This window comes from Helicoverpa armigera, chromosome 3, assembly GCF_030705265.1.
Source record: "Helicoverpa armigera isolate CAAS_96S chromosome 3, ASM3070526v1, whole genome shotgun sequence".
NCBI lineage: Eukaryota > Metazoa > Arthropoda > Insecta > Lepidoptera > Noctuidae > Helicoverpa > Helicoverpa armigera.
This window is the reverse complement of record NC_087122.1, coordinates 727,881-743,139: the sequence shown is the minus strand read 5'-3', so window position 1 is coordinate 743,139 and position 15,259 is coordinate 727,881. Positions and strand designations below refer to the sequence as shown.

Below are 15,259 nucleotides of genomic sequence, written 5' to 3'. Positions count from 1 at the left end.
GTAGTCTTGTGTGACATGAAGCTTCACCAGCCAGGCTGTGTAAACTCATCCTACAAATAGCGCTAGTCAATCAAATAGCATTCAACCCAAATAGCAGTCACAATTATTCTAACTCTAACAAATCTCAATACAGGAAACCGAACCCAAATACTGCACAAGGCCAGTTGATTCTCCAACTCGTGTGTCATCAACCATAACGGTGTCACTGCAAACTAAATCTGTCGATACTTTGCTATCTTTCCAAGCAGCCACTCTGGCTTGACCTGAAATGATGCGAGAACAAAATGACTAGCGGAGATATCATAACGCAATGTCTCTTAAGAAAGTAGCTCGCCAAAATGCGGGTGTTCGGGGGACGAGGAACGTCACTGGCTCCGCCTTCATACGCCTTCTTTAGAACCCGCTCACTTTTTTGCAAAATAAAATCACCAATCAATCAAGACCAATCTTTGACAGATTGGTTGAGATTTGACAAGGAATCCGAACGCCTCATTATTTCCAGTAACTAATTATGCTTCCAGTCCGTAACATGACCTACAAGAAGGCCTATCTACCCTATGCTATCTCTGCTCATCTTTCCTTCCTCAGTGGTGTCAGTACAAACAAGTCAAATCTTTCGATACTCTGTTATCTTTCCCCGCAGCCGGTCTGGCTTGACCTGAAATGATGCGTGGCATCGATTCTCTCCACTCAGCTAAACATCATTGTATTTATCGATGGCTTCACGCTTTCTCGTTGGGATCAACACTCATATCGATTGCTTTAAAGTGTTCGGTTAAGGCACCGGAAAAATTGTTTTCGTGTACCAAGATTCTTGCTTTTGAGATTTTGCGAAAAGGAAATAAAGAAAGAAGTTAGCAAAAATGTTTATTGAGGTGGTTTGGAAAAACAATAATTTTGAATTCCTAACTTTTTGAATTGCATAGATCTATAGCAAAAATAATAGGACGCTTCAAAGTGGCATGCGTAATGGCAAGAATAAAACAGTTTTGCAATTTAAATAAATAACTAGGTAAAGTCATCAACTAAAGTCTTCAAAGATGACACAATTCGCTATATACAGAAATAATATTTTAAAATAAACAAAATTATTCATAGGACACACATTTTTACATAAATTAGCAATATAATACATACATTATGAACCACGTAAGGCGGGGTACACAAGATGAGGTTCACTGGCGTGTTTTACATGCCTCTGTGTGATCTATGCATATTCATGTGAACTCGACTTGGAAAAAAATAACTTTATAATTAGTATGTTGTTTTTATTTTGAAGCTACCTGCCTAACCTCAAACCTGTATGAGAAAAGGCTTTAATATCTCATTTTTACTGTTGGGCGCCAAGAGAGATTTTATCCAATGTTTTTTTTTTTTTACTTTATCCCGTGGATGAAAAGTAGCCTCAATTCTTTCTGGTACATAAGCTATATTGAAGCTAACTTTCATCAAAATCTACAAAACTCCCCGATGTCTGTTGTTCCTAGTCAACAAGCATGATATGAAATAATTATAAAGAACAATAAATAGACATTACATAATTTCAACATCTTATGTTTAATACTGTCTACTTTAATTAAACATAGGAACTCATTACGCACAATCGCATACTTTGTAAATAGTTGTATTAGGTGTAATTTACAATTTAATAATACTAGCCTTGGTATTTTATCGTAGTACCCTGGGAAAAGCCGACAACTTTAATTTTATAGCTGTATTTTGTTCCAAATAAAAACATTCTTTCCCACATCAAAGTACATAGGTACTTAAAATCACCATCATCTGCTGCGTTACACCAAATTTATTTGGAGTCAGCGAAGCATTATGTCCAAAACTTTTTCAAAACTGCAGTTTATTGTATAACCTTCATCTATGAAATTGGAACTAAGTCTTAGGCCATTGCAATCACCTTGATACCACTTGGAGTGATGCCCATTTCCTATAAAACAGCATACGCAACAACACATGCTCTCAATCCCATTAAAATACGGAGAAATTACAATAGTTTCCATTTAAATTAACGTTATCAATACTAGATGTGTATTCGGCACGGTTACTGATAACGTAATGCAATCATAATGTTCTAGTTATTATAAACTGTGTAACCACTTCAATGATAACACTAAAATGCCTTTGCAGTGAAGCTTTAATAGGTCTCTTTTAACCTTCCTTGTTCCCAAGTCATTTGGGATCGATGCAATATTTTTCTTCCATTTTTCTCTGTCAGACTTCATACCAACATCCACTCCTTTCTTATTCATGCACTCTTTCAGGTAATCAATCCATCTTTTCTTCGATTTACTTCTTCTTCTCCATCCTACTACATTGATACTACTCATTACACACAACATCTAATTTGTCGTAGTAAAAGATATCAGAAGTTAGGTGGACCGATAATAATGTTTCTATGATTGACTGAAATCAAAAACTTTAAATAAGGTACGCCTAGTTCAGGAAAATTCAATTATTTTCCCCAAATTCGAATTAAGCAGGTAATGCGAGCCTATTTTTCAATTAAACTTCACCTATACTAATCAGTTTAATAGATCATCATTAAGAATCTTCCGCATTGCCTTGCGCAAGAGTTTCGTGCTACCATCCGCTTGCAAGATGGCGGACGTGAGGATTTTAATAACATCTATAACTGGTACAGAATATTTAATTAGTGTTTACATTTACGTAAAACTTCTCCTTTCCGTTTTCTCTGTCTGTCTGTTTGTTATTCTGGGCGCGTTCTTCATTAATGTTGTGTTCAAGTGTCATACAAATTATGGTTTAGAAAACTGGAGTTCTGGTATGAATGAAGATGTTCTGTCCACTGCCTACCGAGACTATGTAATAAAACTGATAGGCAATTACTACTTTTACTTTCTTCTGAGTCAGGAGAAGACTGATATGGATTGAATGATAGACAATATAGCTACGACTGGTAAAAGGTTACGTATGTGAAGACATCAGATAGAAAAACAAGAAAGAAGCAGACATGCGTAGACTATAATGATGGGGACATGATCAATTTCATCTGCGTAAATAAGGTGTTATTTGAAATCGTGTGTGAAATTGGCCATGAATTAAAACTGTAATCTGCAACATCAGAATTTTTCCATCGAATTAGTTACAACCGTTGTTACCCAATCGAGTAAGTACCTAGACCTACCTAGATCGAGTAAGTGCAATTTTTATGTTAAGATTAATATTTGTTTATATTTCTCTTTCTACTTCGCTGTACTGGAAACTTAAATATTAGAAGCGGAATATATTCTTGCAACAAAACGAATATTTGCAACAGTATTACCAAAGATGCAGACAGTTGAAAACAACACAGTTCTGTAGCAATATTTTGCAACGTGACTATGCGTAGTTTACATAATAACTGTAGATAAATAAATAAAGATTAGAATTTATATTAAAGTCATAATTACATCGTGGATTACTATAGTTTATTTTCTAGATCACGTTTTGAATAACGTCGTGACAAACGTCTTGGAGATGGGTTTAGAAATTGTCGTGAGACGGACAAACCGTTTTAAAGGCAATAAGGAAGGTGAAATTAATAGGTATATACACGTAGTTTCCCAAAACATGCCTCCTATCCTTTAAGAGGCACTATTCTATTTACCCAAAAAAATGGCGAATTTTTACGCATTGGCAATTATTTTACAGCTCTTGCTGTTTCGTCCCATTTTCAATGTACATATGGGTCTTTTGTGGACTGCCATTAAAATATTTATTAACTAAAGTATGTCTGTAAAGTATGTACTTCACTATGCACATAGGTAAGTACCAGTTATTAAAGTCTGCAAATTGATGCAGGATTCGACGACACCTTAACAACAATTCGAAAGGCATATCAAGGTTGTAACTGCATCCACGTCACGACTGAAGACAAATATGGTCAATATTATGTATGTTGCATTCTCCTGCAATTATGTAAACACATAGTTATGTCACTTCGTATAAATCTTGTAGGAAAATGACCAAAGACCTTTGAAGCACTTACAGGCAATTGTCTGTTCATTTTTATTCCCACGGAAAAGTTTATTGTAAGAGTCAAAGTTTACTGTCATGTTGACGAGCTGTTTTTCTCCGATACAAAATAATGTTAATCCGATTACCAAGGAAACAGACTTCAGACACATTATTTTCATATGAGACTGCTGACAGCTCGTAAAAAAATTACCTGCTTATCGATATTTTTAACCTACTTCCAAAAGAGGTGGAGCTTCCCAATTCCAAAACGTTGTTACAAGAACCTATGTTTTTTTTTCTGTGATAAACTTCTGCCTTACCATTCAAGTTATTCAAGTGAATCAAGCGCGATATTAAGATAAAGAGTGAAAGTAACTGTTCATCAATACCATGACATAGTAAAACACAGGTTTTATTAATCACAGGCTTTTAGGTGAACAACTATAAGCATTACAGTTAAAATGCAAAAACCGGTTAACCAGCCTTGTCCTACAAGTTTGTGCAAACAACCGAAACATCGTAAAATGATCTAAGTATAGCTGGGGCTTCAAAGAGTCATTCTTCTTAGGCCACTGCATGTAAACAGGGTGAAGATGATCAAGCCTTCGAAACTTTGGCTTTCGGAGCTTTTTACGAAGATACAGATAACTCCAAAGATGTTGAACAGTGTGCAAAACGTGGTGATTTCAGTTGTATGGGTTTCACAGCTGTTTGCTAAGAGCCGGTAACTAGTAGAGCAAGGTAAATAGCGCAAACGTTTTATAGATCCAATAAGTATTTATTAAATAAAACCTTTATAATAACTTAACCAACGAGCTTTTAAAGCTTTACAACTTACGTAAGTATTATTCGCTCTCCAGCCAGTCACAATCCCATTTTAGAACTCACAATTTTAAAAAAGGAACACTTCACTTGCACTGAAAGCACTCTTGCGTCAGAACTACCGGCGATTACTAAACGTAACACGACTGTGACGTAATATTAAAAAAAAGAAAGTAAAAGTTATCGTGCGCGGGATTCGGAATGCGAATTTTTGAATTTGGAAGCGTTTGTGACGTGCGCACGCTCACCTGGCGTACGGCAGACTGCGCGCGCACGTTTCGCTGTGTTGCCAACCTTAGGATCGTTCACTTCCCCAGATCCGTTTTTAATCTCTTGTAATTATACTTCCAATAGTAATTATAGTCACTGATAGCAGTGTTTATATACAACTTAGAAGTTCTTAAATTCTTGCGTCTTGGAAAATACTGTGACTCAATTAATTTTATGTCTGTGTATAATTTTTTAATCATTGATAAATTAATTTTATCAGCATGAAATGAGCGTACCTAAGTTATATTTAAAACAAGAAAAACATGTAGGTATGTAACCAGCTTCATTTACTTAGACTTTCAACCTATTAAACAAAATAATTTGCCTTTTAAGGATCTATTCACTTTCTCTCTGTTCTCTTTTTTTGCAATCACTTTTGCTACCTCTATAGTAACTTTTTTTATTTGGATGCTTTGCAAATTCGTCTCTATCTTACCTGAGTTCAATTTAACTATCTATTCTTTAACCAGACATTTCTTACTCCTCCAATAATTATAACTTATTCCCATAAAATTACCTCAAAGATGGTATATTACACCCTGATACCTGGCGCACTGTTGCCCAAGCCGATCGGTCAAGGACCGCACAACCTGCTGGGCCGGACGCGATAGGGTTGCCAAAGGGAAATAACATGCCTTACTGACACGCTTCACCACCCAAAAATGGTGGAATAGTGGTGTTAATTAATGCTGTGCGGCAGAGCTTGACTTGTAAGGTTCTTAGATAGGGCAGCTCTATTAATAGACTTTAACAATGTAGAACCAATTTTATTATGGGTTAAATATTAATGAATTAAATCTGAAATTAATTGAAGGGGTTAAGGAGTCCATTCTCAATAAAGTAGAAAATCATTATAAAATAGATTTTTCTTTCGATTCGAAATCACATATTTCGACCACCCCGTTTACAACACCGATTAACGTCAGAGGATAGGCAGTATGTATGTAGTCGTCAATCAACGTCCGCTACTTCTTTCGAATAGGGTAGAGACTTTTGGCTAGCTGGGTAACTTCATGTCGTCCAATATTAGTAAACAGCAGCCACCAGTCAGCAGTAGTCAGCAGTAGGTAGCAGTGTGTACTGAAAGAAGATAACGTAATATGTTTTTTTAATACATATATGTTTTTTCTTATACATGTATGTAGGCCGGGAGTAAGGTCGGCTTACACACTACAACACCTACATTAAAAATATTATTATTATTATATATTTATTTCTTGTAGGAGTAGCATAAAAACAAGACATATTATAAATCTTTCTGTACGTATAAAAACTACTTATAAACCCACGTGTTGTTGTGACACTAATAATATGCGAAAGTAAACGATGATAATAAATATTTGTGGCATGATCAGTAGCTGATGATGTCACCCACTCAAGTTTGACACCTAACTGTATTTTAATTATTTGTAATTAGTAAACTGTCAAACGAAAGCCACTGGACTGAATGACTGATCGCATTAAACGCGGTGTGAAAGATCGGCACATAGAAATTATTGAAAATGTTGTCTAATTATGTCGAGTCATACATACCTATGCGTGTTTGTTAGGACACAGAGCTACTGCTCATTAGAGTTCATAAAGTAACTTATAAATAACTAATGAATATTGCGAAAACTGTAAAAATAAAAAACAAATAAACTACCTGACTCTCGTACAAAATTATCATAATTTATATCTCTATGGTCCACTACCTCTGATCGAAAGCTCAAGGCATGGAGGTAATGTGGGTTCGATTCCTCGGTCGGTTACCTACTGTTAATAAGAATTTTCATTATGTTGGTTAATATATAATATGGCGATTAAAAACTAACAAACACTATCTTATCCACTGGGCTATTTAAAGTTAATCAACACCATTTGAGTGAACTTCATTTGAGTAGCACTTAACTAAATGACTGACAATTGAACAAACAACAAACAAATATACTACAAACTAGTAATTTATATAGATATGTACATATATCTGTGTCAAAAATTATATCAAGACCTTTAGTTTACCCAAGAGCCTACTTAAATAGAGTATAGAGACATTTTTCTTTGCATGTGCCGTGGATTGCAAGAGAAACCACTAATTATAAACAAACAGCTAGCCATCAATAAAAATATAAAAGTCCAGTGATCTCAGTTCGTCAGTTCGTCAAGTTCTCATCGCGAGGATCCGGTTCTATTCCTGCGTCGGACAAAACTGGTTGTTTCTGCGCTCGCGCACCGGAAATTGTTCGACAATGAACTAGCCTGAGAAATGAGAAGCCTGTAGTTAATGTCAGTGCTTTTTTAGTTATTACTCATTGTAATAAAACCTGTTTGGTTTAAGTTGCTCTTTATTTGCTTGTTTGTACGTGTTCACTTTCTAAATGAGTACCTACCTACATTTGAGTAGATAATACTTACTCCAAGTGAATAAAAAAAAATAGACATTATAAAAGAAATAAGCCATAGGTACCTGAGAGTTTGCTTTCCAACAGTTAAATATTTTTTTAAATCCGTTCAGCAGTTTCAGAGCCTTCAAGAGCCTTATTTAGGGTATAAACAAACAAATAAAATATTTTTCTGATTGATTTTTCTTTACTGTATTAATATAGAAGAAGTATAAGACAGTTAAACAGATTCTTTCAAAAATAACTTGTAAAACTTACCCTCCCAAAACCTTAACCTGTGCTAAAAAGCCTTAAAAAGCTCATCCCGAAGCAGACAAATATGTGACACTACATGAAAGCCATTCATCTCTCGCATGTACTCGCTTTCATATCTTTGTGTAGCTCGGATATAGGGCACCTGGCCTTTGTTCGTGTGTCGGCTAATATACCAGCTGCTTATACGAAGCCACCATTTTGAAGATGATTTGTGTATTGTGAGAGATAGTGTTTGGTTTGTGAGTCTTTTAGACGGTTTTTAATGTGATGTGAATTGTCTTTCTGTTGAGTAGGATGACTTTTTTTTATAAAACTGTATGAGCACGGCCATGAGTTACGGTGCTGGGGGATTGTTCGAAAGAGTTACCATGGCCCTGGTGCATAAGGCCTTAAGAAGGAACATGATGGGTTTTAGTCAGTAAAAGTCTGACACTCCAGAGGGTTCATTTGATGATTTCCCATAAAAAATCCTTCTAGCTACTTCACACAAAATTTTGAAACAATAATGTATATTAACGGGTACATGCAGAAAAGGTCTATTTATATTTTTTTTAGTCATAGGTAATTCTTTCACACCCAATCAATTCCGGGCACGTGTAAACTCTAATTACATGCTCCATTTCAACATGTCTTCCTGGTAGATTATAATTTAGCCAACAGTGGGATGTTTACCAACCGGACGGGAGTTTCCCAAGCCACTGAAACTGCTGAAATGACCGGGGGTTGAGCAACCCTGGCCGGTTCACTTGTGTGTCGCAAAAACAACTGACAATGCATCAGTTAACGCCTCAGTAATATAGTAGTAATTACATATATGTGTACTAGCTTCCGCCTACGGCTTCGCCCGCGTGGTGTGTCAGTATGTTTATTCTAGTACCATCAAGAATATGTGTACAAAGTTTCATGTAGGTAGTTTTTTCGTGAAAGCGTAGCAAACAAACGGACTTTTGCATTTATAATAAAATTATATTTATATTAGTTGGATTGTTGCACTGTAATTCCATCTATGTAATATACATATCTATGTAATTATATCATCATGGCTGACGGCTAATGACTAGGCACTAGACAGTCTGTATCGATGACTCCGCTAGAATATTTTTCCGTTAGGTACATACCGTAAGCCATCCAATAAGCAACTAGGTACTAAGAATATTTACTGTGATTGATATCAATCTTAAAGAAAATTTTAAATGATAGATAAACCAATTTTTTCTACTTGGGTCAAAGTATTATTTTGGGAGAACGGGCTATTACTCACCCCAATAACCAAAGCACTCGATCGACACGCTATTATTTATACAAAAAAATATGAACACAATCAACCCTAAAATCACTTCTCTCCCCTAAAATTCGTAGAGAGCACTACAACTTAATGCACCTACAACTTAACCAAATTACATTTAAAATGCACCCCTTAACCAACCTACCTTGACCCCGTGACCTCAAAGCTGTTATTTCAATAAAAACAAAAACCCCGTTACCATGGCAACAGCACTATTGATAAAATCCTGTCAGTTTTTTGAAACAATTTTACTCCGACTAAAGTAGAATAGTAAAATAATGTTTTTCCAAGAGAAGGCTTAGTTAGTCCATCATGAAGTTGCTGAAATTTCATTTGAGGTACCACCCCCCTGGAATTACGTTGGAATATTTGCAGAAGGGGATTGTAAAAAATAGAGAAATTGATTTATTGGATTTGAACTCTGAGTAAGTTAAAACCTTTCCATAATCTCTCGATACTTAGTTGTCGACAGCTACAATATCTTATAAAGCACAATAAAATTGCTTAGTCCTTATTTTTTTTAGTAAACTTTCGATATATATCAGACTAGCTTCTGCCAGCGGTTTCACCCACATCCCGTGGGAACTACTTCCCGTACCGGGATAAAAGTAGCTTATAGCCTTCCTCGATAAATGGGCTATCCAACAGTGAAAGAAATTTTCAAATCGGACCAGTAGTTCCTGAGATTAGCGCGTTCAAACAAACTCTTCAGCTTTATAATATTAATATAGATTATTTCAATGTATCAACTATAAGTTTCGGTATGTATAACGATACGTTCTCTTTCTCGGCAACAGAAAGACCAGCTTCATTTACTTTTAAAGACTCATTTAAATCTCCCCCTCAATTATAAACAGATCAGACGTCAAAGAAATAGCGTTACGCCTATACCAAAAAGAAGCCCTCATTACCGAGGAGGTTAAAGACCAGCTGGAGCAATGCCTGGACATCCTGAAGAAGCGGACTGAGCATGAAGGGCCCTCTGGCAAGAGGTTTTACATCTACAAGACTTTGATGACCCATGTGCTGCCTCTGACTAATGTGGCGTTTGATAAAACTGGAAACAGGTAGGTGGTATTCTGGGGTCGTTTTTTAAACGCGTATCACTGAATGTAATTTTTTGGTCTACTTGGTTAAACCAGTTGTCTTCGTTAGCACTACACTGCTAAGGCCCCAAGCTGGATTAATCGTTAGCTGATTTTAGATAATAATGATATAATATCCGAACTATGTAAAAATAACTCAGCGTGAGTGCGTAATATGAGCGAACACAAAACTTAATTTGATAAGCTAATATACCTACATTATAGTTCTCCTTTGCCAGTGAATGCTGATATCATTTGTAATTACAGATGCCTGTCAGGAAGTTACGACAGAACCTGCAAAGTATGGGATGTGGAGGCTGGCACGGAGTTGAAGACGCTCTCAGGACATCAAAATGTCGTGTACTCTGTTGGATTTAATTTCCCAGCATGGTAATCTTAAATAATGACATACACGCGCCTTTAACCCCAATCACATTTCTTATAATATCTCAATACATAAGTATTATATGCTATGACTTTATCTGCATCTCTTTTTATTCTAACTCTCCCATGAAGGGCCTACTGGAAGAGATTTCTCATGAAATAAGCTGTGCCTTTGTACTGTCTGTTCTATTTTTCTTCTTGTCTGTATTCTGTGTGTGTAACAATGTACATAAACTGTTAAATAAATATGATTTATATGCCGCCCATATGGGGTTAAATATGGTTGTAAGGACCCTTTTAAAACTCGATGTAGCCTTCGTCATAGCGGCTACACCTATGTAGGTCCACCCGTGGCAAAAATTAGGTGCAATCTTTTTCTCATCCTAAGTTTTCGGTTTTACTAAACTATGTACTTCCATATATACGCCATTATGTACCACCCCTATGTATTTTTTTCTCAGTAATCGCGTCCTGACTGGATCCTTCGACAAGTCAGCGAGGATCTGGGACCCGGAGACGGGAGAGTGTCTGGCCACGCTGTGGGGACACCGCGGTGAGGTGGTGGCGTGCCAGTTCAACGCTAAAGGGGACCTGGCTGCCACAGCGTCTATGGATAACACGGCCAAGCTGTTTGATGCTCGCACTGGTATGCACGTAAATGGGGAAAAATGAATATAGGCCTATATTTGGGATCCATTTTTCTTTACGACCTCTGTCTCGCTTTTCTGCTGTCATTGCCTGGACTCTTTCATTTTTCGCTACCGATTTTGGTTTTTAAGTAGTAGGTAGCAATGGTATGGTTGGTTATTATTAGCCCCAAATCGAAAAGAGTCCCAAAGACTTATGTGTAGGTTCTGTTTTAATAGTGCTGAATATACAGAAGCCTCTTTATTTTCTTCATGCGTCAGGAGGTGAAATCCACACTTATAATGGTCATACGGCTGAGGTGATCGCGCTTCAGTTTGACCCCAACGAGGGTCAGCGATTGATTACTGGCTCCTTCGATGGCACCATATCTCTGTGGGATACCAGAGTTGAGGAGTGAGTACAGATAAACAATATTTTTATTTCCAGACATTTTATGGTACTTACCTATTTTATTTCCATAGAATGATCAGGCATCTTCATGCCAACTTGGACTCAATTTTAATACACATTGTGTAGCTGCTATAAATAAAAATTAAATTTTTAGCTTTTCCTCATAAGAAACAGACTACTTTCTTAATTGGCGAAGTAACACATTTTCATGCGCAAGTTAACTCCTAAACGCCTACGCAAAATATAAGAGCAACAATCCCACTACCTTATCATTGCTCTGATAATTTGTGTTGATCAAAAATTCACTACCTGTATTATTCTAGTGTATTTTTGTAGATATTATTATTTTCTAACTTCCTGAGTTTCCTGCAAAGTTTATGCAAATACATATTTCTTTCTTTCCTATAAGTTATATTACTTATAGCCGTGTATCAGTCCTCCGCGGCCATGACGGCGAGATCTCGAACGTGCAGTTCAACTGGGACAGCTCGCTGGTGGGCTCGTCCTCGCTGGACGGCAGCGCCAAGCTGTGGGACGCCAGACAGAGCTCCTGTCTGGCCACTGTGTCTGGACATACTGATGAGGTGAGACGAAATAGATTATGGAAGACAGAAATGTTGGGAGCAAAACAGAGGACATTATTCAGAAATTACGTCATTGTTTGATTAGGAGTTTGAGAACTTAAAACACAATGAGGGCTGAAATAAACCATATCTATGTATTTACTACCAGACTAAGCGTTATTTCAGGAACTTCTGGGGCGATTTGAGAAATTCAATGTTACATAGGTTTCCCATTTGTAGAGGAAGACTATCTTTCCGAGTGCGTGGAGTAATTTCCAGGACACGAGTGTAATAAATTCCAACAGCAAAACCAAAGGGTAGGTTTAACGTTGCCCGGGTTGAGATCACATAGGCATCCATCTCCATGTAGGTAGCACTTAGCTGCCCCTGGTTAAATTGAAGTCATGCTCCAATTAAGGGAAAAGGCTAGGCAGATGATGATGTCTCGGCTACGTGCATTAAATGGCAGACCGTTCCATCCAAGGTGCTGGACATCTGCTTCGACTGGGCGGGGCAGCGCATGGCAACAGCCTCAAGTGACTGCTCAGCCAGGGTCTATGATGTCAAGTCTGACTTCAAGGAGTTGGCCGTCATGAAGGGACATCGCGGGGAAGTTTCTAAGGTCTGTAAACTAATTACATTTACGGTTTTATACGGACTTAAATATTCACGATCGGATAAAAGTCTAATGCTGGGTGGGTGCATTAAATTAAACTATACGTAGCCTATCACCATATATCAATTACCGCATACGACTTTAATTATCTTTGCCATAGTTACGTCTGAAAAAACTGGTATTTTAGACTAGTTTAGATTAGAAACAATTCCACCACTTACAAAATTTTAGCTATTTGCGAAATGCAGTACATAATTGATAACAATTAAGTTATTTGTCCATTCTAAAAAAATACCAGCATTAACTGCATCTTATCACCAGGTAATGTTATTTTACGACGCTTAAATAAGTTAAAAGAAGACTATTGAAAACATGTTTCAAAGACATTCTGGTTTTTTTTATCTATCAAAGAAAATGAAGACGAAATAATTCCAAATACCAATATGACATACGGCCTCCAAAAAAACCTAAATTCTTAAGTTGAGTTTGTTTGTTCCCCTCCTGTCCACAGGTTTGCTTCAGTCCTGCTGGAGGTTGTCTTCTGACTGCTTCAGCTGACAGGAGCTCCAGAGTATGGAACACCAACACTGGCAACTGTATTCAGGTACCTACATGAAAACTACACGAAGACACATTAACAATATTAGGAACTAATAAAGACGCTAAAGAAACTAGCGAAGGATTCTGTTCCAAAGAAAGAAGAATGTTAGGAGATAGAAAAATTATAAAAGACACTTATAGATTATTAGCTTTTTTTTAGTTAATCTTTCAGGATGCAGTTGAATTGCCGTTTAAACAGCAGGAGGTATGAATAGTATCACTACGAATGTGGCATGCACCCATTGCATCTATTACATCACCTGCAATTTCAAACTTCCTCGAGGAGTAGTTATGTCAATCTAGGTGTTATTTAGCCACGTTCTGTTATCCTATCCCAACCCACACTTGCTATGTAGTCGAAAAGGAGTCAGATCTCTAATCAAAAGATGAGCAAAGTCAAAATCGTTGCTGAAAACAAGATAATTAAAATAGCATTTCTTCACGTCAAAAATTACAAAAGCACAGCCCCTAAAACACTCCTTTCACCACTTCCCAAGGTTAAGCAAGTTTCAGCATTTCGTATCAGGGTTTTTTGGAGACATAATGCAGGATCCATTTCAAATCAAATACTTTCTGCAGGAAAAATAATTTCTTTAAATTCGTCCAGGTGCTATCCGGCCACCAAGGCGAGATCTTTTCGTGTGCGTTCTCCTACGCTGGTGATGCCATCATAACGGCCTCCAAGGACAACACCTGCAGGATCTGGAGATGATTGGACTGGTGGATGTAGACCATCCCCCAGACAGACCAACCCCTTGTTTCAACCAAAGACTTTGATAGCAGGATGGATAGTAGGGTGATACTTCATGACAGTGGTGGTGATAGTGACGTAAGGTCTGATATCGAAGGTTTTGAAAGTGCTATCTAGATTTAAAAGTCTAAAGTTTACCAATAGATTAAATGTTGATTGGTAGTAGGTACTTAGGTAATTTCATATTCATATGTGTCAAAGCTCGCCAAATTTTCTCATAATTCTCATTAATGTCATGTCATTTTCAGCACTAACCTGATCTAGCGAATTCTTTTGTCAGCTGTTCCATAGATAGACTGGTCAAGTTCCTATATTGACACGAATACTGTCTATTTCCACCACTTTTTCACCACTTTCTAATAATAATACAATACAGCAAAAAATTTTATAAGTATAATCATTGTATTTACATGCACACATCTCCACAAAGGAGTTAGTCATACGAGAGAGGAATCATAATGTATGGCCATCGGATCTGGTGACGTCACGGGCTGAGTCACCGATCACAGTGGCTCGACTGCCGACAGACTCAAGGCCAGATGTGTCTGGAAGTTGGTAAATAAAAGCTAAAATATATACCTATCCAAAATAAAATTAGGTCCACTTCCAATCGGTTTTGGCGTGAACGCCGAGCGGTTAGAATTTTTTTTTCGCCTTTGTAATTTTAGTTTGATTCATTCATTATTGACCATTAATCATGACCAATATAAATATAGAAAATAACATTTCATCCATATCCATCCTGCATCATATCCATATCATTTTCTACAATTTGTTGATCTTTATTCAATAGTAATTTTGCTATAACTTTGTAGTAAACTGATCATTATTATCCTATTTGTTGAGGTTTTTGATCAAATTGATCGATAATATAATTAAAATATTAATTCAAAATAAAATGATCTCATTAAGATATTATATTTAAAATATTTTATATTACTAAATATACTTAAAACATTTTAAAGTTAATTAGATTAATAAAAAGTTTTTACGTAGTAAATGAAATTTTATGTTAAAAGTCCAAAAAAATTAGGTTATTTTGTTATTAATTGTTTACTTTATTTTACTTTAATAAACTGTTATTTATTAATTCATAGAGTGTTTTATTGGAGTACCTGCTTTATTCTACCTCCCTCTCCTAAATATCAATAAAACATCATTCATAAATACACACCCAATCTAATGTACTAACAATTATTTAGGTATTTATTCAAGTTAGTATGTATATTAGCAAAACCCA

At 36.5% G+C, this 15,259-nt stretch overlaps 2 protein-coding genes across 3 annotated transcripts in view; one reads left to right on the top strand and one right to left on the bottom strand.

Annotated features, from left to right (window-relative positions):
• The window catches only part of LOC110380717 (solute carrier organic anion transporter family member 4A1), a 48,121-nt gene extending 43,013 nt beyond the window's left edge, over positions 1-5,108 (bottom strand). Inside the window, exon 1 of the mRNA XM_064043467.1 lies at positions 4,808-5,108. The gene's annotated coding sequence lies outside the window, so the exon portion shown is untranslated. The remainder of the gene's footprint in view (positions 1-4,807) is intronic.
• Positions 5,109-9,168: 4,060 nt separating this feature from the next.
• Positions 9,169-14,121, top strand: LOC110380720 (dynein assembly factor with WD repeat domains 1). 2 transcript variants are annotated; one of them, XM_064043557.1, is made up of 9 exons: positions 9,169-9,407; positions 9,840-10,049; positions 10,335-10,457; positions 10,913-11,097; positions 11,360-11,492; positions 11,914-12,073; positions 12,522-12,674; positions 13,180-13,272; positions 13,876-14,121. In XM_064043557.1, exons 1-9 carry the CDS (start codon positions 9,295-9,297, stop codon positions 13,978-13,980), a joined length of 1,275 nt encoding a protein of 424 aa, XP_063899627.1. In that variant the 5' UTR covers positions 9,169-9,294; the 3' UTR covers positions 13,981-14,121. The 2 variants fall into 2 exon arrangements, with proteins under 2 accessions (XP_063899627.1, XP_063899628.1); XM_064043558.1 differs by having other exon boundaries at positions 9,172-9,407; positions 12,537-12,674.
• The last annotated feature ends 1,138 nt before the right edge of the window (positions 14,122-15,259 follow it).